General features: G+C 50.1%; 1 protein-coding gene across 1 annotated transcript in view; it reads left to right on the top strand.

Moving 5' to 3' along the window:
• Positions 1-26,881, top strand: part of LOC141271880 (O-acyltransferase like protein-like) — a 93,202-nt gene that overhangs the window by 39,827 nt on the left and 26,494 nt on the right. The window contains exon 7 of the mRNA XM_073682120.1: positions 4,181-4,283. Coding sequence (XP_073538221.1) covers positions 4,181-4,283 — 103 coding nt within the window. The remainder of the gene's footprint in view (positions 1-4,180; positions 4,284-26,881) is intronic.

Genomic DNA, 26,881 nt, shown 5'->3' with positions numbered 1-26,881 from the left:
CCCTGCCCCTGCCGATCACTCCCTGCCCCTGCCGATCACTCCCTGCCCCTGACGATCACTCCCTGCCCCTGACTATCACTCCCTACCCCTGACTATCACTCCCTACCCCTGACTATCACTCCCTACCCCTGACTATCACTCCCTGCCCCTGACTATCACTCCCTGCCCCTGACTATCACTCCCTGCCCCTGACTATCACTCCCTGCTCCTGACTATCACTCCTTGCCCCTGACTATCACTCCCTGCCGATCACTCCCTGCCCCTGCCGATCACTCCCTACCCCTGACTATCACTCCCTACCCCTGACTATCACTCCCTACCCCTGACTATCACTCCCTACCCCTGACTATCACTTCCTACCCCTGACTATCACTCCCTACCCCTGACTATCACTCCCTACCCCTGACTATCACTCCCTACCCCTGACTATCACTCCCTACCCCTGACTATCACTCCCTACCCCTGACTATCACTCCCTACCCCTGACTATCACTCCCTACCCCTGACTATCACTCCCTACCCCTGACTATCACTCCCTACCCCTGACTATCACTCCCTGCCCCTGACTATCACTCCCTGCCCCTGACTATCACTCCCTGCCGATCACTCCCTGCCCCTGACTATCACTCCCTGCTCCTGACTATCACTCCTTGCCCCTGACTATCACTCCCTGCCGATCACTCCCTGCCCCTGCCGATCACTCCCTACCCCTGACTATCACTCCCTACCCCTGACTATCACTCCCTACCCCTGACTATCACTCCCTACCCCTGACTATCACTCCCTACCCCTGACTATCACTCCCTACCCCTGACTATCACTCCCTACCCCTGACTATCACTCCCTACCCCTGACTATCACTCCCTACCCCTGACTATCACTCCCTGCCCCTGACTATCACTCCCTGCCCCTGACTATCACTCCCTGCCCCTGACTATCACTCCCTGCCCCTGACTATCACTCCCTGCCCCTGACTATCACTCCCTGCCCCTGACTATCACTCCCTGCCCCTGACTATCACTCCCTGCCGATCACTCCCTGCCCCTGACTATCACTCCCTGCCCCTGACTATCACTCCCTGCCCCTGACTATCACTCCCTGCCGATCACTCCCTGGCCCTGCCGATCACTCCCTGCCCCTGCCGATCACTCCCTGCCCCTGCCGATCACTCCCTGCCCCTGCCGATCACTCCCTGCCCCTGCCGATCACTCCCTGCCCCTGCCGATCACTCCCTGCCCCTGCCGATCACTCCCTGCCCCTGCCGATCACTCCCTGCCCCTGCCGATCACTCCCTGCCCCTGCCGATCACTCCCTGCCCCTGCCGATCACTCCCTGCCCCTGCCGATCACTCCCTGCCGATCACTCCCTGCCCCTGCCGATCACTCCCTGCCCCTGACTATCACTCCCTGCCCCTGACTATCACTCCCTGCCCCTGACTATCACTCCCTGCCCCTGACTATCACTCCCTGCCCCTGACTATCACTCCCTGCCCCTGACTATCACTCCCTGCCCCTGACTATCACTCCCTGCCCCTGACTATCACTCCCTGCCCCTGTCTATCTGCAGGGAATGTGACAGCTCTCTGATTGGTGGAGCAGCCCATGCTGACTTCTCTACCAATCAGCGTTGTGATCACTGTAATGCTTGTCTCCATCCCACTCTCTCTACAGAAGTGTACTGCGCCTGTTTCTAGTGCTTACAAGAAATCCCGAGCCTCCTCACCTGCCTCCTTCTGCTGCACACACACTTAGAGGAAAAGCGGCATTGTAACAAAAAAATAGCACAGACTGGAGCTGCCCCCTGTGACCTGCCGCCTTAGGCACAGCATCTCTAGCGCCCAGTAACAAATACAGCCCTGGCTGTTCCTCTCATCAAGAGGATTTGTCCCTGCAGAGTCTGGTACAGTCAGCCTTGAAAGGATAGTTTTAGAGTCTACAGCAGGGATTGGCAATTAATTTTCCTGAGGGGCCACATGAGAGATAGTATCTGTTGTGGAGGCCGGACCAATAGGCTGAAATTAATTTGGCTCAATATTAATATTAACATATTAATTATAATTCAAATTATTTTGTATTCATATTAATTATTAAGAATTAAGTATGCTGACACCCCCCATATACCTTAAGAGCCCACAAACAGCCCCTCTATGTATGGTATGAAACCACACACAGCCTCTTATATACATTATGAGCCGCACATAGCCTCCCTATTTACAGTGTGAGACCCACATAGAATCCTATATACAGTATAAGCCCCACATATCGTCCTATGTACAGTAAGAGCTCCTATATACAATGAGCCCTCATAGCCTCCCTACATACAGCATGAGCCCCCACATAGCCTCCCATATACAGTATGAGCCCCACATATCTTCCTATATAGAGAAAGAGCTCCATATGTCGTTATATACAGCATGAGTGCCCACATAGCCCATCATATACAGGATGAGCGACCACATAGCTTCCAATATACAGTAAGAGCCCCCACATAGCCTCCTATATACAATGAGCCCTCACATAGCCTCCCTACATACAGCATGAGCCCCCACATAGCCTCCCATATACAGTATGAGCCCCACATATCTTCCTATATACAGTATGAGCCCCATATATCCTTATATACAGCATGAGTGCCCACATAGCCCATCATATACAGGATGAGCGACCACATAGCCTCCAATATATGGTAAGAGCCCCCACATAGCCTCCAATATACAGCATGAACCCCAACATATCCTCCAATATACAGTATGAGCCCCTACATAGCCTCTTATGTACAGCACGAGCCCCACATAGCCTCCATATATACAGTGTGAGCCCCACATAGCCTCTTAAATACATGCAAACATCCCACACACATGAAAAAAAACAACACCACATACTCACCTCTCTCTCGTTCCCCGAAGCTCTGCTGTTTCACATGCTGATTGGTGGAAGAAGGGGTTGGAGGTCCCATCCTCCACCAATGTACTCACCACTGTCTGCATCCCGAGGATGCAGATAGCAGTGGCAGTGGGCAGGGGCATGGTGCGGCCCATGGGCCACTATTTCAGCCCTTCGGCTGTCTTGGTCCATTGACCAGACTGGAATAGCCAGAGGGCCGGACATGGCTCGCAGGCCACAGTCTGCTCAGGTCTAGTCTATAGTGATCCCCCCCCGCCCCCACCTAAATGGTAACACCCAAGTATCGATATATTAACACATTTTAGATGGAATAACAGAAGAGAAGGGATGAAATAACAATTGTGATAAATCTGCTAGTCAGAATCTGTAAAAAGCTGGGTGTCTGTCCCATAGACTTTACAATGGATGTTGTTAATGTTTGTCACCTACTTTCTGTTGCATAAAACATACTATACGGAGAAAAGGATTTGAACACATGTCTGAAACATTGAATTCAAGTTTTACATTAAAAGAGGTATCACCATTTCCCAAAGGGCCTATCCCAATATGTAGTAGGTATATTAATATTAGCAAATACCTCCAATTAGAAATACAGTATAGTTCTTCTGATTAGCTATGTCGCTTACCCCATGTGCAGCGCATTGCAGTAGCTTAGGGATCAATGGTTATGACCACTCATATAGTGAGTGTGACAATTAGTTGTTAGTGGTCGTTATAATGGATACCTAAACTATTGCAATGTCCTGCACATGGGGTAAGCGACATAGCGAATCAGAAGAACTATACTATATTTCTAATTGGAGATATTTGTTAATACTATTATTACACCTACTACAAGTTGGGATAGGATTTTGGAGATGGGAATACCCCTTTAAATCCCATTGCCCCAGTGTATAACACCCAGCACAGGCACGGGTGGGGGAGTTTGGTAGAAGAACATGAGCGGCCGCACAGAGCCCGGACCTCAGCCCCATCCAATAATGGAGATTGTGAGCCCGGCCTCCCCCCAACATCAGGGTCTGACCCCACTAATGCTCTTCTGGATGAAGGGGCAAACATTCCCACAGTCCCCTCCAAAATCTTGTAGGAATCCTTTGTAGAAGAGCGGGAGCCGTTATATCTGAAGAGGGGCCGACTCCATATTAATGTCTAGGGGTGTATAATGGGAGGTCAGAAATGAGGTGGATTGTGGAGGGGGCACATACTTTTTTCCATATACTGTAGTGTATGTAGAAGACACGATTTTTATGTATTGTGTTCATGGTGTCTCACTACAGATAACTCCTTTGAATGGAAATCAAGAGTATTAGAAAAACCTCTGTACTTCTACACGCTAAGCGGCCCGGTGTTCTTGGGCGTGGATTCCTTCTTCTTTCTCAGGTAAGAGACAGTGCATTACAATGAAATATCTTTTTATGGCTTTAACCAAATGGCTTAGATTATGTAATTGTTCACAAGTTCAACCTTAATCCCTTTCCTACATTGGACGTACCAGTACATCATGGCGATCATGCAGGCACAAGAGTTGTGCCCGCACAATCGCCAGCGGGAGCTCAGCTTAAGTGATAACCAAGCTATCACATGGCGCCCAGCTGTGTTTCGCAGCATTTAGAAAGTTAGAGGAAGGGGGCTCCCTCTCCGACCAGATCGGCACAATCATGGGGGCCCGATGGTTGCAATGACAGCAGGAGGTCAAATAATGACCTCCTGATCTGCCAGCTATGGTGGCCTGTTAGACCATGTCAGGAGCATGGTCTAAAAGGCCTCAGTCAGAGTAACTCTTACAGGTGTATTGCAATGCATTATACCAGTGATCAGACTTAGAAAACGGGCGATAGACAGACTAAGTGAAAAAGTAAAAAAAAAAAAAAGCGTTTTAAAAATTTGTCCCGAGCAACGAGCCAAATGTAAGTCTATGGGAAACTCAAGCATTTTTCAGGCGGCTCCCCCCGGCGGTCTGCAGAGGGCCTAAAATTGCCCAAATCGACGGGAACAGTGCTCTAATGACAAGGGAACAGCATGGGGAAGACCCCTGGAAGAATTTCTGACTCCTAGGCCACTGCCGTCAACAACGTTGTCAGAGGTATTACGCCACTTTTACGGACTCACAATAAAACATACAAAAACAAATCCAAAATGGATATTCCTGGGAAATATGTTAAGGAACAAAATTACTTGTATATGAGGCAAAATAAATAACCAAAAACAAAAATACTCCTCCACACCTTGGGCTATGTTCACACGTAGCGTTTTTGATGCGTTTTTGCACTTTTGCATTGCTTTTAACAAAGACAAATGCATTCACTGGGAAATGTAATTTTAACATTTTACAACCTTATCTGGCCATGTGGTGTGTGACACATCATCAGACACATGCATACAGTGCTGAAAAGACATGGGAACAGCTTGGGGAAGACCTCTGGAAGCATCTCTGACTCCCAGGTCACTGCCTAAATGTGTGCCATCATAAGTGATCCTTGGCGAATGCGAAGATGGCTTCCGACATGCACCTGTCGTTGCAGACTTGCAACAATCACCGTCCACGTCCTTGTTCCAGTGCAGCGTTCAGTTGTCCCTACCCCATTCCATGGAATGCAAGCGCAAGTATGCAGCCAGCCAGGAAGTCCTCTAAATCTGCTTGCACTTGAAATGTGGCTTTTTAGGCTCGTGCAGGCGGAAGCTTTTCATAACCTCATGCCGGCGGCGGCCAGGTGTCCATACTCGATCCCAAGAGCCAGTCCACAGCTTTTTTTTGCTGAGAGTTGTATTTCACCACAGCCGTATTCTTTAGCTCGGTGAAAGGACTGGCATAGAGGGAAACCGTATCTACTCTGGGTGTCATTTCTCCCAGGAATTCCTCTAATGCAGCTTGTTGCAGAAGCAATGGCAAGCCGTCCAACATCAAGTCGGTGGTGCCACTTGTCGGTGGTGCTTTGACACACACACATCTTTCTTTGTGCATTTAATTTCATGAATACAGAGTTGGACAATGGCCTGATCTGCAATGCAGTTTGAGAAATAACATGGATAAGCACATCCGATCCACATTAAAAAAGCAACCATAGAGTGTCCGGGAACCTTCCCGCACACTTTTCTTAGCCAGGGCTGCTTCTCAGCAGGGTTGGACGGGCCCACCAGAAAACCGGAGACTCCTCCGGTGGGCCCTGGCTTCTCCTTCAGGAGAGTTCATAGTGCCGAGGTGAGGCCATGATGATGATAGAGGCCACCATCTGCTTAATTTTCTGTTACTTGGAATGCATGCGCAAGTATGCAGCCAGCCACCCACGCACAGGCCGCAATACTAAACTGCCAGATTTCTGGGCAGCTGCTTGCACTTGAAATGTGGCCTTTTATGCTCGTGGAGGCAGAAGGTTTTCACAACCTCATGCCTCATGCCTCGTGTCCATACTCGGCCCACAGCCGCCACTATTTATCCCACGTCCCTGAACATTACTGCTGGTACTTTTCTGTGGGAATCTGCTTGCTTCATACCAGCCTGGAATATTTCCAGCAAACTATGGTACGACGCCATGGTATTAGCACTTCCCCCAGTACCAGTAGCGAAGCCATCCCCAATTTCCTTCTCAGGAATTTTATTTGGTAGACTGAGTGGCTGCCCAAATAAATTAGTTTCTCACAAAGGAGCTGTAGATAGAGTGGCAGTAGGTGCAAGTTTCTCCAGCCTGTTAGATATTAGAGGGTGAACGGCGGCACATTGGGTCAGTGGTTAGCACTGAAGCCTTGCAGCGCTGGGATCCTGGGTTCAAATTCCAGCAAGGACAACATCTGCAAGGATTTTGCATGTTCTCCCCGTCTTTGCGTGGGTTTCCACCTCAGTAACAAAGCAGCCGTAGAGTGTCTGCGAACCTTCCCACACACTTTTCTTAGCCAGGACTGCTTCTCGGCAGGGTTGGACAGCCCCACCAAAGAAACAGAGAATCCTCCTGTGGGCCCAATGTTTTTCAATCTGAAACAGCTTCTCAGTGGGGGTTGTATTTCACCACAGCCATATTCTTTAGCTCGGTGAAAGGACTGGCATAGAGGGAAACCGTATCTACTCTGGGTGTCATTTCTCCCAGGAATTCCTCTAATGCAGCTTGTTGCAGAAGCAATGGCAAGCCGTCCAACATCAAGTCGGTGGTGCCACTTGTCGGTGGTGCTTTGACACACACACATCTTTCTTTGTGCATTTAATTTCATGAATACAGAGTTGGACAATGGCCTGATCTGCAATGCAGTTTGAGAAATAACATGGATAAGCACATCCGATCCACATTAAAAAAGCAACCATAGAGTGTCCAGGAACCTTCCCGCACACTTTTCTTAGCCAGGGCTGCTTCTCAGCAGGGTTGGACGGGCCCACCAGAAAACCGGAGACTCCTCCGGTGGGCCCTGGCTTCTCCTTCAGGAGAGTTCATAGTGCCGAGGTGAGGCCATGATGATGATAGAGGCCACCATCTGCTTAATTTTCTGTTACTTGGAATGCATGCGCAAGTATGCAGCCAGCCACCCACGCACAGGCCGCAATACTAAACTGCCAGATTTCTGGGCAGCTGCTTGCACTTGAAATGTGGCCTTTTATGCTCGTGGAGGCAGAAGGTTTTCACAACCTCATGCCTCATGCCTCGTGTCCATACTCGGCCCACAGCCGCCACTATTTATCCCACGTCCCTGAACATTACTGCTGGTACTTTTCTGTGGGAATCTGCTTGCTTCATACCAGCCTGGAATATTTCCAGCAAACTATGGTACGACGCCATGGTATTAGCACTTCCCCCAGTACCAGTAGCGAAGCCATCCCCAATTTCCTTCTCAGGAATTTTATTTGGTAGACTGAGTGGCTGCCCAAATAAATTAGTTTCTCACAAAGGAGCTGTAGATAGAGTGGCAGTAGGTGCAAGTTTCTCCAGCCTGTTAGATATTAGAGGGTGAACGGCGGCACATTGGGTCAGTGGTTAGCACTGAAGCCTTGCAGCGCTGGGATCCTGAGTTCAAATTCCAGCAAGGACAACATCTGCAAGGATTTTGTATGTTCTCCCCGTCTTTGCGTGGGTTTCCACCTCAGTAACAAAGCAGCCGTAGAGTGTCTGCGAACCTTCCCACACACTTTTCTTAGCCAGGACTGCTTCTCGGCAGGGTTGGACAGCCCCACCAAAGAAACAGAGAATCCTCCTGTGGGCCCAATGTTTTTCAATCTGAAACAGCTTCTCAGTGGGGGTTGTATTTCACCACAGCCATATTCTTTAGCTCGGTGAAAGGACTGGCATAGAGGGAAACCGTATCTACTCCGGCTTTCATTTCTCCATCACCAGGTTCCGCCCATTGTCACACACGACCATGCCTGGCTGTATGTTCAGCAGTGAGAGCCACAGATCAGGCTGCTGTGTTAAAGCTTTCAACAACTCTGCAGCGCTGGGCGGTTTGTCACCTAAGCATTAAGCATGTTATCTGCAGCACAGCCTGTTGCCACTTGGCCAAGTCAGTGCTGTCAGCTTGTGACTGATGTGGTCATTTCAGAGATGGAGGAAGAGGTGCAGGAGCTGAACAATCTGATTACATTGAGGTTACATTGGTGACTCTGTTTTTTATACTAAAGAAAGATCCTACTGTTTTTTCTTTTACGTTATTTTTTAAGACAAATTCATTCACCGGGAAATGTCATTTTAACATTTTACAACCTTATCTGTCCATGTGGTGTGTGACACATCATCAGACACATCCTGTTTCATTTATGATGGAGGGACTCTGAAAGTCACAAAGCCTATTTTTATAGGGCCATCAGGTGGCCCTTACTATTCTTAAAAGGCCAGCAATCGGCCCTCGCTATTGTTAGAGAGTCATCAGCCGGCTATGCTTTGTTGTTCCATTATTAACAAGTGGGTCTCCTATACTGTTATTGCGTATGCAGTGACTGCAAGGGCTGCCAAAAATTCGGACGCAACCCAATACCCCTTTGAAGAGACATAGAGGAGGGTCTCAGTAAAAAAAATGTTCCCATTATAAAGGAGCGGGTCTCCTATAATGGTAATGCCCATGCTGTGACTGCAAGGGCTGCCAAAATTTGGTAAAAACCCCACTAAGAATTTAAAGACACATAGAGCAGGGCCACAGTAACAAGGTACGACATGTTCCCATTAGAAAGGAGAGGGTCTGCTATACAGTTATAGGGTATGCAATGAGTCCAACAGCTGACAATTTTAGGAAAAACCATACTAAGAATTTAAAGACACATAGAACAGGGCCACAGTAACAAGGACGACATGTTCCCATTAGAAAGGAGAGAGTCTGCTATACAGTTATAGGGTATGCAGTGAGTCCAACGGCTGACAATTTTAGGAAAAACCCCACTAAGAATTTAAAGACACACAGAGCAGGGCCACAGTAACGACAAATTCCCATTAGAAAGGAGAGAGTCTCCCATAGTGTTGGCCTATGCAGTGAGTGAGTCTCCTATGATGGTAATGCCCATGCTGTGACTGCAAGGTCTGACCAAAATTTGGGAAAAGCCCCACTAAGTTGTTAAAGACACATAGAGCAGGGCCACAGTAATGACATGTTTCCATTACAAAGGAGCATGTGTGCTATACAGTTATAGGGTATGCAGTGAGTCCAACGGCTGACCAAATTTAGGAAAAACTCCACTAACAATTTAAAGACACTTAGAGCAGGGCCACAGTAACGACAAATTCCCATTAGAAAGGAGAGAGTATCCCATAGTGTTGGCCCATGCAGTGAATGCAAGGGCTGCCAAAAATTGGGAGGCACTTCAATGCCCCATGGAAGAGACGTACAGGGCCTCATAAAAAAATGTTCCCTTTAGAAAGGAGCGGGCCTCCTATACTTGTAATGTCCATGCACTAAGTGTATGGGCTGACAAGCATTTAACCCTGGGGGGTATACATGAACATACTGTATAAAAATTTTTTTTTACGGGCATCATAAACACTAGTGATGAGCGAGCACTAAAATGCTCTGGTGCTCGTTGCTCGGGTCGAGCACATTGGAATACTCTGGTGCTCGACCCGAGCAACGAACCCAATGTAAGTCTATGGGAAACTTGAGCATTTTTCAGGAGGCTCCCCCCGGCGGTCTGCAGAGGGCCTAAAAATTGCCCAAATCGATGGTAACAGTGCTCGCTGTGCGGCCATCCAATCACTGTAATGCCACAACCACCATGTCTGCGGCATTACAATGAGCGGCAGGCAATCCCTACATGTTGATTGGCGCTCTAAAGAGCGCCAAACATGCAGGGAGGGGACCCGAGCATCCGCCCGATGCATCTCGCAAGTACTCGGCGAGCTCCGAGCATCTCGAGTACTGAGATGCTCGGGCGAGTACCGAGTACTTGCGAGTATGCTCGCTCATCACTAAAAAACACCCTTTAAAAAATTATGTGGGTCTTGCATCACGAACCACGGTCACCCTGGCGATATGGTGGTCTAGGATGAGGAGAAGGAGGAGGACAAGAGCAAATAGCCAAAATCAGGAAGCATATACCCATGTGTGGGTGTGAAGAGGTGCAAGAGGTGCATGGGAATACACCTCCCAAAAAAAGACACTGGATTTGAGTTTATGTTACGCTGCTATCATTTGGTGGTCTTGAGAAGTCTGGCCCAATCCAGCCCTTGTTCATTTTTATAAGAGTCAGCCTGTCAGCATTTTCAGTTGACAGGCAGATGCGCTTATCAGTTATAATTCCACCAGCGGCACTAAAATCCCGCTCTGATAAAACGCTAGCGGCAGGGCAGCTGTTATGCACACGCCAGGGCTGAGCGGCGTGTGCGTGTGATTGTAGTGATTCCACTGGACCATGAACCGGAGAGTGCCTGGAGGGGCGTGACTAAGTATCTGGCCGATCCGACCAAGATGGCACGACGGCATACGACGCCAGTGCACCAGGGAGAAACCGGGCAGAGGGACCAGGTGCTACTCCAGGTCAAACTCCGAACACGGGGGTTGACCCACACAGGGATTACTGGATCAGGCTGGTTAGGCTGGCGCACAGACTGGAGGGTATAGGCAGGCACGACTGGTATGCAGGCAGGCGGGTAAAGGCAAGCGCAGCTAGAGTGCAGACAGGGAGGCACTAGCAGGTAGGAACACAGGCGGGATAGGACCCAGTACACACTGGGACTCAGGAACAATACAGGTAGAGGGGTACAGGCAAGCACAGCTAGAGTGCAGACAGGGAGGCACTAGCAGGTAGGAACACAGGCGGGATAGGACCCAGTACACACTGGGACTCAGGAACAGGCAGGTTAGGCTGGCACAGACTGGTGGATATAAGCAAACACGGCAGGTATGCAGATGGGTGGATACAGGCGAGTATGCAGGCAGGGAGGTACTGGCCGAAAGGACGGGCTGGAGCACAGAAAGGTTAAGACCCAGTACAGACTGGGTCACAGAACCGCAGATGCGGTAGACAACCACAGAGAGGGAACGCCCGAAGCGGTGGGCAAGAACAGAGCAGGACGGGGCTGCAGGAGCAGCGAGCACAAGCAGGGCAGGACAGGACTGCCGGAGCAGCGGGCAGAAGCAGGGCAGGACAGGACTGCCGGAGCAGCGGGCAGAAGCAGGGCAGGACAGGACTGCCGGAGCAGCGGGCAGAAGCAGGGCAGGACAGGACTGCCGGAGCAGCGGGCAGAAGCAGGGCAGGACAGGACTGCCGGAGCAGTGGGCAGAAGCAGGGCAGGACAGGACTGCCGGAGCAGCGGGCAGAAGCAGGGCAGGACAGGACTGCCGGAGCAGCGGGCAGAAGCAGGGCAGGACAGGACTGCCGGAGCAGCGGGCAGAAGCAGGGCAGGACAGGACTGCCGGAGCAGTGGGCAGAAGCAGGACAGGACTGCCGGAGCAGTGGGCAGAAGCAGGGCAGGACAGGACTGCCGGAGCAGTGGGCAGAAGCAGGGCAGGCTAGAACCGCCGGAGCGGTAAGCAAAGGAGTCAGAGCAGACTAGAACCGCTGGAGCGGTGAGCAAAGGAGTCAGAGCAGACTAGAACCGCCGGAGCGGTGAGCAAAGGAGTCAGAGCAGGCTAGGCTGAGTAGGGGGGACAGGGCTCTGTTCACACGGAACAGACAGGAAGGGAAAGGCAGAGCCAGACACCCACAGGGTACTAGCAGAGAAGTAGCGAGTGGACCACAAACTCACAAACGGGAGTACAGAGACAACAAGCAGGAGTTAGGTACGAGTTCAGACTCTGCAGAAAAAGGAAGGGAACGGACATAGAGGCAAAACAGGTAAAGGATAGGAGAGAGTTCAGACTGGAACTGAGTGTACGGAGGAGACCGACACTGCAGCGGAATACAGGAGCGGGTCTGGGAATACGGCCCCCAGAGAGGCAGGACGAACAGGCAAGGTGCGTGTTCAGACAGGACAGACAAGATACAGGAGCAGGTCTAGGTAATCGGCCCCTAGAAGGCAGGAGGAACAGGCTAGGAGCGTGTTCAGACAGGTCAGACAAGATACAGGAACGGGTCTAGGTAATCGGCCCCTAGAAGGCAGGAGGAACAGGCTAGGAGCGTGTTCAGACAGGCCTGGAAATACAGCCTCCAGGATAGGCAGACAAGAGAACACAGAACGGGACCTGGCACCTTCAGAGTGCAAGCACACACTGAAAGAAACACTATGCTCAGGCAGGGATAGATGGAAGCAGCTGAGCTATATACCAGGTGACAGACAGCAATAGGCTGAGGACGCACAAGGGGTGTGACCCACAGCAGGTACAAAAAGCAGGAAGTGATCGGGCGCCGCCCTTAAGCAGCAGAAACAGACACAAACAGACAGCATGGAGGGAAGCCAGAGAGACATTCTGGACAGGAGATCAAGTGCGCGCTCTTGCACAGTGGGAGATGGACCACTATGCAAGGACGCCGCCAGGTATGTTACAGTACCCCCCCCCTTACGCCCCCTCTTCTTCAGGCCTGCCAGAATCTTCCGCAGGGAATTCGAGGGCCAATTCTTCACTTCGAAGAGATCACTTCCCCTGTCCACCGGAAAAACTGGTCTCCTCTGGGTAGCTAGGATGCTACCTCCCATCCAGCCACCCTTAGCAACAGACGAAACGGGTGGAGTACCAGGAACAGCACACAAGGAAGTCTCTCTCCACATATTTTCAGGTGGCACCCCAGAGGGTACAGGAGACAACTGGAAGTCCTCCACCGGGTTGGAGGGGGACAGAGACTTGGGGGTAATCTCTGCTTCGAGGTACATCTTGTCAAGCTCACAGGAAGAAATAGACGGGTTATCAGGTACATAATGAGGAAAAGTCACTGTCTCTTTGTTTTCTGGTGGTACCCCGGAGGATTCAGGAAACAACTGGAGGTCCTCCGCTGGGTCAGAAGAGTGCAGAGGCTCAGAGAAAACATCTGCTTCAGAGTACACTAGGTCGGACTCACTGGACGAAGCAGGCGAGGTATCGGGTACCGAGTATAGGAAAGTCTCTGTCCATTCTCCACCAGGTGGCACCCCGAAGGGTTCTGGAGACAACTGGCGGTCCTCCGCCTGGTCAGAGGGGTGTAGAGACTCACGGGTAACCTCTGCTTCAGAGTACACTAGGTCGGACTCACTGGACGAAGCAAGCGAGGTATCAGATCCAGGATATAGGAAAGTCTCTGTCCATTTACCACCAGGTGGCACCCCGAAGGGTTCTGGAGACAACTGGAGGTCCTCCGCCTGGTCAGAGGAGTGTAGAGACTCGGGAGTAACCACTGCTTCAGAGTACACTAGGTTGGACTCACTGGACGAAGCGAGCGAGGTATCAGGTACAGAGTATAGGAGAGTCTCTGTCCTTTCGCTACCAGGTAGCACCCCGAAGGGTTCAGGAGACAACTGGAGGTCCTCCGCCTGGTCGGAGGGGTGTAGAGACTCGGGGGTAACTACCACTTTGGGGTACCCATTGTCAGGCTCACAGGACGAAGCGGACAAAGTATCGAGTACCGGGTGTAGTGAATTCTCTCTCCATTTGTCATCGAGTGGTATCCCGGAGGATTCAGGAGGCAACAGGGGGTCCTCCGCCAGGTAGTAGAGGTGCACAGACTCTGAGGTAACCACAGCTTTGGAGCATCCTTGGACATGCACACCGGTTAAAGTGGGTGAAGCATCTGATGCCGGGTGCAGGAAGTTCTCCTGTGTGGAGTCTGGATGGGCAGAAGTCTCTTCGGGCAGGAGAACTGGTGCACTACCCACGCACATTACCCGTTGGGGCTTCTCCGGGATACAGGGAGATGAAGCTTCAGTAGGGACTTCAAGGTTGGGGTCAGGAGGTCTCAGGTGAGGACAGACCCTGGCGTGACGGCTTGCCTCTACGTCTAGCACGTCTGGACTGCCTCTTGAGGTTGGGAGAAGTATTCCGGAAAGCGTAGTCACCCTGTGAGGATTCTGGGGGCGCAGTAGTCTCATTGGGCTGGAGGACTATTGCGCTACCCACACACATTACCCATTGGGGCTGATCCGGGATATTGGGAAGTGAAGCTTCAGCAGGAGCCTCCGGGTTAGGATCATCGAAGACCATTAGAAAGGCCACCAGGAAGGCCATTAGGTCCAGGAGGATCGGATCCTGTGTTTCATATAGGGGGTTGATCCATTCCAAGGCATCACCCGCCAGGTAAGACATAATGAATGCCACCTTAACCCGATCGGTGGGAAAACATAGAGGGTAGAACTTGAAGTGTAGCATGCATTGCTCCACAAATGCACGACTTTGTCTAGGATCCCCATAATAACGTAGCGGATCCGCGGGAACGAGAGCAGATAGATCCATCTGGACGGGTGAGTAATTCGCCTGGAACTCAGCTAAAGGAAAAAAAAAATATTTATTTATTTATTTTAATGCATGTATTCGCTGGAAAACTTCTCAGAGAGCGAAGGCCGTGGGGCTCAACGGGAACCATGGCCTGAGCATGCTGTTATGCACACGCCCGGGCTGAGCGGCGTGTGCGTGTGATTGTAGTGATTCCACTGGACCATGAACCGGAGAGTGCCTGGAGGGGCGTGACTAAGTATCTGGCCGATCCGACCAAGATGGCACGACGGCATACGACGCCAGTGCACCAGGGAGAAACCGGGCAGAGGGACCAGGTGCTACTCCAGGTCAAACTCCGAACACGGGGGTTGACCCACACAGGGATTACTGGATCAGGCTGGTTAGGCTGGCGCACAGACTGGAGGGTATAGGCAGGCACGACTGGTATGCAGGCAGGCGGGTAAAGGCAAGCGCAGCTAGAGTGCAGACAGGGAGGCACTAGCAGGTAGGAACACAGGCGGGATAGGACCCAGTACACACTGGGACTCAGGAACAATACAGGTAGAGGGGTACAGGCAAGCACAGCTAGAGTGCAGACAGGGAGGCACTAGCAGGTAGGAACACAGGCGGGATAGGACCCAGTACACACTGGGACTCAGGAACAGGCAGGTTAGGCTGGCACAGACTGGTGGATATAAGCAAACACGGCAGGTATGCAGATGGGTGGATACAGGCGAGTATGCAGGCAGGGAGGTACTGGCCGAAAGGACGGGCTGGAGCACAGAAAGGTTAAGACCCAGTACAGACTGGGTCACAGAACCGCAGATGCGGTAGACAACCACAGCAGAGAGGGAACGCCCGAAGCGGTGGGCAAGAACAGAGCAGGACGGGGCTGCAGGAGCAGCGAGCACAAGCAGGGCAGGACAGGACTGCCGGAGCAGCGGGCAGAAGCAGGGCAGGACAGGACTGCCGGAGCAGCGGGCAGAAGCAGGGCAGGACAGGACTGCCGGAGCAGCGGGCAGAAGCAGGGCAGGACAGGACTGCCGGAGCAGCGGGCAGAAGCAGGGCAGGACAGGACTGCCGGAGCAGCGGGCAGAAGCAGGGCAGGACAGGACTGCCGGAGCAGCGGGCAGAAGCAGGGCAGGACAGGACTGCCGGAGCAGCGGGCAGAAGCAGGGCAGGACAGGACTGCCGGAGCAGTGGGCAGAAGCAGGACAGGACTGCCGGAGCAGTGGGCAGAAGCAGGGCAGGACAGGACTGCCAGAGCAGTGGGCAGAAGCAGGGCAGGCTAGAACCGCCGGAGCGGTAAGCAAAGGAGTCAGAGCAGACTAGAACCGCTGGAGCGGTGAGCAAAGGAGTCAGAGCAGACTAGAACCGCCGGAGCGGTGAGCAAAGGAGTCAGAGCAGGCTAGGCTGAGTAGGGGGGACAGGGCTCTGTTCACACGGAACAGACAGGAAGGGAAAGGCAGAGCCAGACACCCACAGGGTACTAGCAGAGAAGTAGCGAGTGGACCACAAACTCACAAACGGGAGTACAGAGACAACAAGCAGGAGTTAGGTACGAGTTCAGACTCTGCAGAAAAAGGAAGGGAACGGACATAGAGGCAAAACAGGTAAAGGATAGGAGAGAGTTCAGACTGGAACTGAGTGTACGGAGGAGACCGACACTGCAGCGGAATACAGGAGCGGGTCTGGGAATACGGCCCCCAGAGAGGCAGGACGAACAGGCAAGGTGCGTGTTCAGACAGGACAGACAAGATACAGGAGCAGGTCTAGGTAATCGGCCCCTAGAAGGCAGGAGGAACAGGCTAGGAGCGTGTTCAGACAGGTCAGACAAGATACAGGAACGGGTCTAGGTAATCGGCCCCTAGAAGGCAGGAGGAACAGGCTAGGAGCGTGTTCAGACAGGCCTGGAAATACAGCCTCCAGGATAGGCAGACAAGAGAACACAGAACGGGACCTGGCACCTTCAGAGTGCAAGCACACACTGAAAGAAACACTATGCTCAGGCAGGGATAGATGGAAGCAGCTGAGCTATATACCAGGTGACAGACAGCAATAGGCTGAGGACGCACAAGGGGTGTGACCCACAGCAGGTACAAAAAGCAGGAAGTGATCGGGCGCCGCCCTTAAGCAGCAGAAACAGACACAAACAGACAGCATGGAGGGAAGCCAGAGAGACATTCTGGACAGGAGATCAAGTGCGCGCTCTTGCACAGTGGGAGATGGACCACTATGCAAGGACGCCGCCAGGTATGTTACAGCAGCCCATGACCTCCAAGGCATAGAGAGCCAGTTCATTCCACGTATCCAGCTTGGATACCCAATAATTATAAGGCACAGAGGAATCATGGAGGACGTTGTTACAGTAGGCAAGGTACTCCCTCAGTATCTTCCCAAACTTTGCACTCCTTGTGAGAGTACCCCACACCTCAGGGACTGTGCGATGGGAGGGGCTGAGAAAATTCTCCCAGCCCAGAACTTTGACAGTGTTCTCCTGCCTCTACTGGATTGAAGTTGTGTCTCTCGCGCCTATACTCCTTGGTTGTCCAACGAACTGTGACCTCTGTCGCCAGCGTTTTCAGATGGGAATTTTTTTTAATAGTTCCACAAAAAGGGCCTTCTGGTACTGCCCCATTTTTGTAGACCTGTCCGCCTCAGGAATAAGAGATATAAAGTTCTCCTTGTAGTGTGGGTCTAGAAGTGTCACCAACCAGTAATGGCTGTCACCCAAAATTTTGAGAACGCAAGGGTCATGGGAAAGGCAGCGTAACATAAACTCAGCCATGAGTGCCAGACTGGTAACAGGCAAGACTTCCGTGTCCTCACCAAGAGGATGACTAACCATGCTCTACAGTCTATAGCGCATGAAACTAGCTCCTGTTCTTCCTCCTCCTCCTCCTTTTCCTCATTGTCACCCAATCCACGTTGGGATGAGATGAGGCTGGGCTGTGTGTAATCACCCTGTATGGTTTTTTGCTCCATCTCATCGTGCTCCGCCTGCAATGCATCCTCTTTGATTGTGAACAGAGAGAGTTTCAGAAGACAGAGAAGCGGGATGGTGACACTTATTATGGCGTCATTGCCGCTCACCATCTTGGTGGAGTCCTCAAAGTTTTGGAGGATGGAACATATGTCTGATATCCATGTCCACTCCTGAGGTCTTATGTGTGGAGTCTGAACTGAATACCGATGGCCTTGTTGATGCTGGTAGTCAACAACTGCCCTCTTCTGCTCACAAATCCGTTCCAAAGAATGGGGACATCACATACCAGTCTGTGAGCCGGAAGCTGCAAATGCTGCTGAAACACGGCAAGGGCGGCAGAAGCTGTAGGTGACTTTCTAAAATGGGCATACAGGCGGCGTACTTTAACAAGCAGATCCGGCAGCTCTGGGTAGGATTTGAGAAACCGCTGAACCACGAGGTTAAGCACATGGGCCAGGCATGGTACGTGTGTGAGCTCGCCTCGCCTCAGAGCCGCCACCTGGTTCTGGCCATTGTCACACACGACCATGCCTGGCTGTAGGTTCAGTGGTGTGAGCCACAGATCGGCCTGCTCTTTCAGTGCTGTCCACAACTCTTCAGCATTGTGCAGTTTGTCACCTAAGCATATTAGCTTCAGCACAGCCTGTTGCCGCTTGGCCAAGGAAGTGCTGCAGTGATTCCAGCTTGTGACTGATGTGGTCATTTCGGAGATGGAGGCTGAAGAGGTGGAGGCTGAGGAGGAGGAGGTCCAGGAGCTGTAGACTGTGGGTGCAACCCTGATTGACCTAGGGCCCGCAATCCTTGGCGTCGGGAGGACGTGTTCAGTCCCAAGGTCCAACTGGGTCCCGGCTTCCACTATGTTAACCCAGTGGGCCATCAGCGAGATGTACTGTCCCTGCCCACAAGGACTTGTCCACGGTTAGGTGGACTTTCCCAGTAACTGCATTGTTGAGGGCACGGCTAATGTTTTGGGACACGTGCTTGTGTAATGCAGGTACGGCACACCGGGAGAAATAGTGGTGGCTGGGGACCGAGTACTGCGGAACGGCCGCCGCCATCAGGTTGCGTAATGCTTCCGTCTCCACAAGTCTAAAAGGCAACATTTCTAGTGCAAGCAGTCGCGAAATGTGGGAATTTTGTAGTGTGGCCTGTGGGGCGTTGGCTGCGTATTTGCGCTTGCATTCCAAGGACTGGGGTATGGACAACTGAACGCTGCGCTGGGACAAGGACGTGCTTCCTGATGCTGCTACTTGCGTGTGTGCAAGGACAGGTGCAAGGCACGAGGCATCTTCGCATGCACCATGGACAGGGGATTGGCTTGCATGCACAACAGCGGAAGAAGCAATGGTGCCACCCGCAGACACTGTTCCTGGACCCTGGGGTTCGGCCCACAAAGTCAGGTGCTTTGCTGCCATGTGCCTGATCATGCTGGTGGTGGCCAGGCTGCTCGTTTTGCCACCACTGCTGATGCTGGCTTGGCAGGTGGTGCAAATGGCCTTTTTGGGGTTATCGGCAGAGTCTTTAAAAAACAACCAGACTCGGGAAGACCTAACAGTTGTACTGGCAACTTCCTTCGTGTTGGTGTTACGGGGAACGGTTGCCTGACTTCTCTCTGCCGCCACCACACTGCTTTTTCCTGCATGTTGGGGTGCTCTGCCTCCCTCCCCCCTGTGAGCTGCTGTCCTCTCTCTGCATGTCCTCCGGCCAGGTTGGGTCAGTTACTATATCATCCACCACCTTGTCTTCCACTTCTGCACCCTGGTCCTCCTCCTGACTTTCTGGCAATTGTGTCTCATCATCGTCCACCTCTTGTGACACTTTCCCACTGTCGCCTTCGTGTGACTGTGGCTGCTCAAATATTTGGGCATCACTACATGTGATCTCCTCTTGCCCCGCTTCAAGTGGACCGGGCGAGAGGCCCGAATCTATAAATGGAAAAGTGAACAGCTCTTCAGAGTGTCCAAGTGTGGGATCAGTTTTCTCTGGGTACTCGGCATGGTGGGAGGAAGGAGGATCAGGGTGAGGAATATGCGGTCCAGACTCACGGCTACTGAGACTTGACCGTGTTGAAGATAAGGTGGTGGTGGTGGTGGCTAAGTGACTGGAAGCATTATCTGCTATCCAACACTGCTCTGTGTTCAATAGTGGTGTTCTGTGGTCCCCACAGTTTTAAATACCTGGTCTGTAGGTAACTATTTTGAACAGCAAACCGGTGTCAATTGGTTCACTGACACACTGAAAATTTTTTTAATGGAGGTCAAAAATGGCAGTATTTTCTCAAAACGTATATGTAATCCGTGTGATGGACAAACCACAGTTTTAAATAGCTGGATTTCTAGCGCTGTAATAAGGGAAGTACCTGGCTGTATTCTGCAGTGCCAACTAGCAAATGGCGCAGAAAAACTGTGTTCTCTGGATTGCTTTTTAAGCAAATAATGAGGATTAAGATCCAAAAAAAAATTATTCCTGGCCCCTGAGACCCGGGCCTTTGTATAGAAATATCTAACAGCAGCAGACAAAACTGGAATGGAGCCTCTTGTGCTATATGCACTGCAGTCTGCTATATACCCTGCCTGCCTGTCTATATACACTTCCTGCCTGATATCTCTGCAGATGGATTAGTCCTCAGAAGGACTGTTTGTTGAGATGGATATGTGTCTCTAATATAGTTTGGTACACCTACACTAACTAGAAACAAGCAAATCCCTCCCTAGCTCAGCAGCACCTCTCCCTACACTCTCTGATCCGGAGTGACTGTGACGAGCATGGCGGGGCCAGGTCTGATATAGACTTGATGACGCTGTGCGGCCAGCCAATCACTGTAATGCCCACAACCAACATGGCTGCGGCATTACAGTGACTGGCTGGCAATCCCTGCATGTTCATTGGTTCTCTAAAGAGCGCTACACGTGCAGGGCGCAGACCCGAGCTCCCGCCCTGCACGTGAGCAACCCGGAAATACATTCATCACTAATATTTATGTAAAAACAAAAATAAACAAAATTTGCTATCTCCACATTCAGAATGACCCACTCTATAAAACTGTCACACTACTTAACCCCTTCAGTGAACACCGTAAAAAAAACAACATGGCAAAAAATGCCAGCTTTTTTTTTATAATACCGCCAATAAAAGTGGAATAAAATGCAATCAAAAAAGTTGACAGTAGATAAAATGGTATTGCTTAAAATGTCAGTGTTCTGCAAAAAAACAAGATCCTACTCAGCTCCATCAGCAGAGAAATAAAAAAAGCTATAGCTCTCAGAATGCAGCGATGCAAAAACAATTTTTTTCAATAAAATTGTTTTATTGTGTAAAAGCGGCAAAACATAAAAAAATTATATAAATGTGGTATCGCTGTAATCATACTGACCAGAAGAATAAAGCTGCCTTATCAATTTTACCACACAGTGAATGGCACATAAAAAAAAAAACAATTCCTGAATTGCTGTTTTTTTTTGTTCATTCTACCTCTCAAAAATTGGAATAGAAAGCGATCAAAAAATACAATGTGCTCGAAAATGGTATCAATAAAAAGTCAACTTGTCCCGCAAAAAAACAAGCCCTTACATGACTGTCAGCCGAAATATGGAAAAATTATAGCTCTCAAAATATGGCGATGCAAAAACTTGTTTTTTTGTAAAAGTGTGTGGACGGTTTATATTGATGTCTTCGATCCTTGCTGCGTGTCTTCCTGACTCTTCTCCCGGATATTCGACTAAGAGGTCTATTTCTTGTCTGTGTGACAACCCTCTAGTAACATTTTGGAAAGAAGCTCTCCAGGCCGTGTAGCCTTCAACATGGTCATTGAATTTTAAGAGCCCTTTGGTGACTAGTTCACGTTGTGTAAAGAACTTAGCAATGTCCACTGTGAATCAGCAAAGTATACCGGTGGTGAGTCGCCCTGGTAATGACATGAGGTGCGTTCATACCGGTTAGTGTCCTCTGAGCGGTGCCAGCTGGGGTCGTATTGCTTCGACGTAACAAAAGATATGCCAGCAAGCTGTTTTTCAGTACTGTAGTGATGAGACCCAGCTTAATTTACTGGATGCTTTTCTCCAGAAGCACAAGGTGGGTACAATGTATGGGCACTACAATGGGAGATTTGCAGTTTTCACTCTGCCACATTCCCGGCTTGTTTCTGAAAAACACCCATTTAGTCAAAATTGTCACTACACCTGTAGATGAATTTACAGATGGGTGTAGTTTCAAAAATGGGATTCACTTCATGGGGGGATTCTACTCTTCTGGCACTTAGAGGCTTTGGAAATGAAGTCTGCAAACTATTTGAGGAAAATCTGTGCTCCAAGAGTCAAATGGTGCTCAGTCCCTTCTGAGTCTCGCCATGTGGCTAAGCAGTACTGTACAGTCACAAATGGGGTACTAAACACAAAATGTGTGACAATTTTTTATGCCATTTTTGCCCATTTTCCCATGTAACAATGTCAATTCTAGGGCGAAAACAACATTTTTGTGGTAAAATTGTAATTATTTTTTATTAACCACCCAATGGTATAAAATTCTGGGACACACCAATGGTGTCAATATGATCACTGCACCCTTATATGATGTGACAGGGCACTGTGAGGCAGTGACTGGGATCGTATACGAGGGACGGTATATATCCCCCAGAATGTGTACAGAGACCTATTAAACCCATTGAAGTGCATTGCAGTCACAGACACACCTGCGGCTGCAATGCAGGAATGAAGGTGAGCATTGACCTGGTCAGGCTATCTGGCTAAGGCAGATTAAGTAAAACCCGGCAGGGCCTTCATTTCTTGGAGGAGGCTACAGGAAGGCAGTGGGGCGGCCTCCTCCCTCCAACTCGGGTTTTCCAGTGGCTCTTGCCACAGGTCCTTTAAAAACCCTGCACTAAGGATTAGTGTTGTTCAGTGTTGGGACCTGCTATGAGTATAGCAGGAAAGCTTGGCGGGCCTGTGCGTAGCTGAACCCACGCCTGGGAAGGCTCTGCACCTGTCAGGCTCTGAGCGGCCCGGCGTGGTCATTGCCCACGGCAACCGTTGTTATGGACTTATGTTAACCCGGCTGCGAACCGGAGGACTTTCTGTTTACTCGTAAGTTGCTAAATAAAAGCTGTTTATGTTGGACATGCTTGGGTCACTGCCTCAGTTACTACACGGTGTGAACATCGCCGCCTTACAGCATCCACAGACCATTCCAGCACATTCTGCACTACAATATGGCTCTCCTTCCCTTCTGAAGTTTGCACTGTGCTTCAGTAGTAGTTTTTGACCACATATGGGGTATTGGCGAACTCAGGAGAAATGGTGTAACAAATTGTACAGTCCATTTTCTCCTATTATCCCTTCATTTAAAACTTGGGGACAAAGCAACATTTTAGTGGAAAAATAATAATTTTTCATTTTCACAGGCCAATGTTATACGATTCTGTGAATCAACTGAGGGTTAGAAATGCTCACTACTCCCCTAGAGGAATTTCTCAAAAGGTATAGTTCCCAAAATGGGTTCACTTGTGGGTGGTTTCTTCTGTTTTGGCACGTCAAGGGTTTTCTAATGTGACACGGCATCCGCAATCTATTCCAGCCAAAATGGCATTCCAAAATTCAAGTAGTGCTCTTTCACTTCTTACCCTAGCTGTATGCCCAAACAGTAGTTTGTGATCACATATGGGGTATCGTCTTACTCAATATATATTGCACAACAAATTTTGTCATCCAAGATCTCCAGCTATTCTTGTGAAAATGAAAAATTTGGGGTTATGGCAACATTTTTGAGGAAAAAAATTTAATATTTTATTTTTATAGCCCAATGTTATACAATTTGGTGAATCACCTGCGGGTTCAAGCTGCTCACTGCACCCCCAGATACATTATTTGATGGGTATACTGTAGTTTCCAAAATGGTGTCAGTTGAGGGAGGGTTTTTGTTGTTTTGGCATGACAGGAGTTTTTCAAATATATGGCGTTTGCAACCTATTCCAGCTAAAATGGTGCTCAAAAATTCCAATGGTGCTCATTCCCTTCCAAGCCATGCTGTGCACCAAAACAGTAGTTTGCAACCACATATGGGGTATCGGTGAACTCAGGACAAAATGCACAACAAATTGCATGGTCTATTTTCTTCTTCTACTTTTAGGAAAATTAAAACGTTTTGGCTAATGCAACATTTTTGTGGAAAAAATTTTTTGTATTTTTCGAACTATAAGACTCACTTTTTTTCTCCAAAATTTTGGAGGAAAGTGGGGGGTGCGTCTCATAGTCCGAATGTACTATATTATAGTTGCTGTGGATGGTGGGTGGTGTGGGGGGAGCGGCAGCGGCGGAGGAGCGGGGCACAGGAGGCATGAGCCACCTGCAGCAGACAACACTGTGCCCACTGCTAAAGAAAATGAATGTTCATTACTTCCCACGCCCATGGGCATGTGGAACACTGAATATTCATTATCCTTAATAGCAGGCGTACAGTGTCAGCAGCAGCGCGGCTTCTGCAGCAGCTCAGCGGTCATGTGTGCCCGATATTAAAGAGCATGTGACGCGCCCCCTGGGCCGTGGGGTACTCGGTAGCCGGGCTGGTCGTTGCTGGGGAGATGTCACAGTGGCAGTGACCCGGTCCGTGACCCAGGGCGGTCAATAAAAGGGGATTTTATAGAAAAGGATTATAGTTTTTATATTTAGTGTTCGTGATGCCACCTGTGGTATGCGGCTACATGGAGCCGCCGCTGCGGAGCAGATCCTCTGGAGCTGTTGTTAATGCAGCAGAGTTGGTTTAGCTCTCCACAGGTAGAGCTAAGCTCCAGGGCAGTGTAGATGTTGTATGAGGTAGATGTTGCTGTGCAGTGTGGTGCAGGGGGTGATGGCGCAGCAAAAATTCACAGAGACAGTGGGGTGCAGTCTTCAGGGTTTTACTCACGATTTTCACATTGCTCCTGGTTACAACTGCAGTTCATAACCACCCACGTCGTCCGGTGTTTACTCAGGGAGGGGTTCAGCAAACCCTCAGGTAATTCAAGAGCACTTAGCGGGACCCGTTTCTGTGTGTCCCTCTTGGTCGTCTTCCTGCGCTGGCTCTCACCCTCCTGCCCTGCGCCTCGCAAACAGTGCCCCAAGCCGGTAACCTCAGATCTTGGCGGGAAACCTGGAGTTCCCTGGATCCTGTGTGACTACTTTTTTGGCTATTAATTGCGGCTGTGGCAACTACACCCTGGAAATGTAGAAGCCTCCGGTTTCTAGCTGAATGTTATAATTCTCACTAGTTAGGGGCCGGTCCCCTCTGCGACCTGATCCTCCAACTCCTGGTAGATTCGGCGTACGAGTGGCCTCCAGCACTTCCCGTACCCCTAGGATCCACTCTTTCCTTCTGGAGCCTTTCTCCCTGCTCCTCTCCTCTCTTCAGTCTCTCTTCCTCCTGAGCAGAGCTCCTGCAGAGCTCCGCTCCTTTCACTCTCCTCCTCTGACTGAACTCAACTGAACTGAACCGAACTTCCAAGATGGCTTCCCTTTTTATATCCTCCTTCTCAAGTGCTCCCCTGAACTTCTTCCTCCACCCACACCCACTACATGGTTCCCCCTCTCTTGGTTCCCCTCATTCCAGCCAGGGACAGGGCTTAGCAGCGCAGCAGTGCATCTTGCCCCTCCTGCTGGTCTGGAGTAGTGTAGTGTTGGATGAAGGTGTTTGGGTCCCGGGCAGTACTCCATCCTTACCTGAAAGTGAGATACCACACCTCTGAGTGAGATGCAGTACTTCTGTGGCGACTGAACCCGCAGGGGTGCCACACATGAATATTCACTACTCCTCACTCTGCAGGAGCCGCAACTGCGGCTACAGTGTGCCACTCACTATTAAGGAGAATGAATAGTCACTACTCTCCACACCCATAGTCCGGGCATGGGGAGCAGTGACTATCATCTCACCGCGTGGGGGCGCATGGCAGTAACGTCATGCGCTGCTCACATGGTGAGATCAGCTGCTGGCAGAACAGGACGCAGCACTGGAGCAGAGGGAAGGTGAGTAGAATCGTTCATTTTTTTCTGTGCAGCGTGATGGGGATGGGGATGCCATGCATACCAGGATCAGGGGTGCCATGTATACCAGAATGAAGGGGTGCCATGAATACGAGGTTGAGGGGTACCATGCATACTAAGATGAGGGATGAAGGGTGCTATGCATTCCAGGATGATAAGTGCCATGAATACCAGGATGAGGGATGAGGGGTGCCATGCATACCAAGATGAGGGGTGCCATGCATACCAGGATGAATTATGAAGGGTGGCATGCATACCATGATGAGGGATGAAGGGTGCCATGCATACCAGGATGAGGGATGAAGGGTGCCATGCATACCAGGATGAGGGGTGCCATGCATAACAGGAATGGGATGAGGGGTGTTATGCATACCACAATGGGGGATTGGGGTGCCATGCATACCAGGATGGGGATGAGGGGTGTCATACATACCAGGATGGGGATGGGAGCCACGTATAACAGGAAGGGGGGGGGCATGTATACCAGGATGGGGCCATATATACCAGGATGGGGGATATTAGTACAGAATTGGGGGACATTACCCCTATAACAGTGTCAACAGCAGACCCCCTCCCCCATAACAGTGCATCATGACCACATTTTTTGCTTCCATTTTTTTTTCTATTTTCCACTTTTAAAAGCTAGGTGCATCTTATGATCCGGCGCGTTTTATAGTCCGAAAAAATACGGTAATTTTTCATTTTCACATCACAATGTTATAAAATTCTGTGAAGCACCTGTGCATTCAAGATGGTCATCACACACCTTGTTGAATTTCTTGAGGCATGTAGTTTCCAAAATTGTGTCAGTTGTGGGGGAATTTTACTGCTTTGGGACCTCTGGGGCTCGGCTAATGCAACATGGCATACACAATCTATTCTAGCTAAAATTGTGCTCCAAAATTCAAATGCCACTCCTTCCCTTCAGAGCCCTGCCGTGCGCATAAACTGTAGATTCTGAGCACATTTGGGGTATTGTCATATTCAGGAGAAATTGCACAACAAATTGTACTGTCCATTTTCTCCTGTTACTCTTGTGAAAATGAAAAATTTGGGCTAAAACGACATTTTTATGAAAAATAACACATTTTTCATTCTTTGCGTCCACTTTGTTATAAATCCTGTAAAGCACCTGAAGGATTAACAAACTTCCTAAATGGGGTTTTGAATACCTTGAAGGATGTAGGTTTTAAAATGGGGTCTCTTTTGGATGTTTTTTTTTTACATGTAGGCCCCCAAAAGTCATT

This window comes from Phyllobates terribilis, unplaced genomic scaffold (genome assembly GCF_046119375.1).
Source record: "Phyllobates terribilis strain yellow unplaced genomic scaffold, ASM4611937v1 Scaffold_1__5_contigs__length_1240528914, whole genome shotgun sequence".
Taxonomy (NCBI): Eukaryota; Metazoa; Chordata; class Amphibia; order Anura; family Dendrobatidae; genus Phyllobates; species Phyllobates terribilis.
Note: the sequence above shows the minus strand (reverse complement) of the source record. Positions and strands in the feature narration are given on the sequence as shown.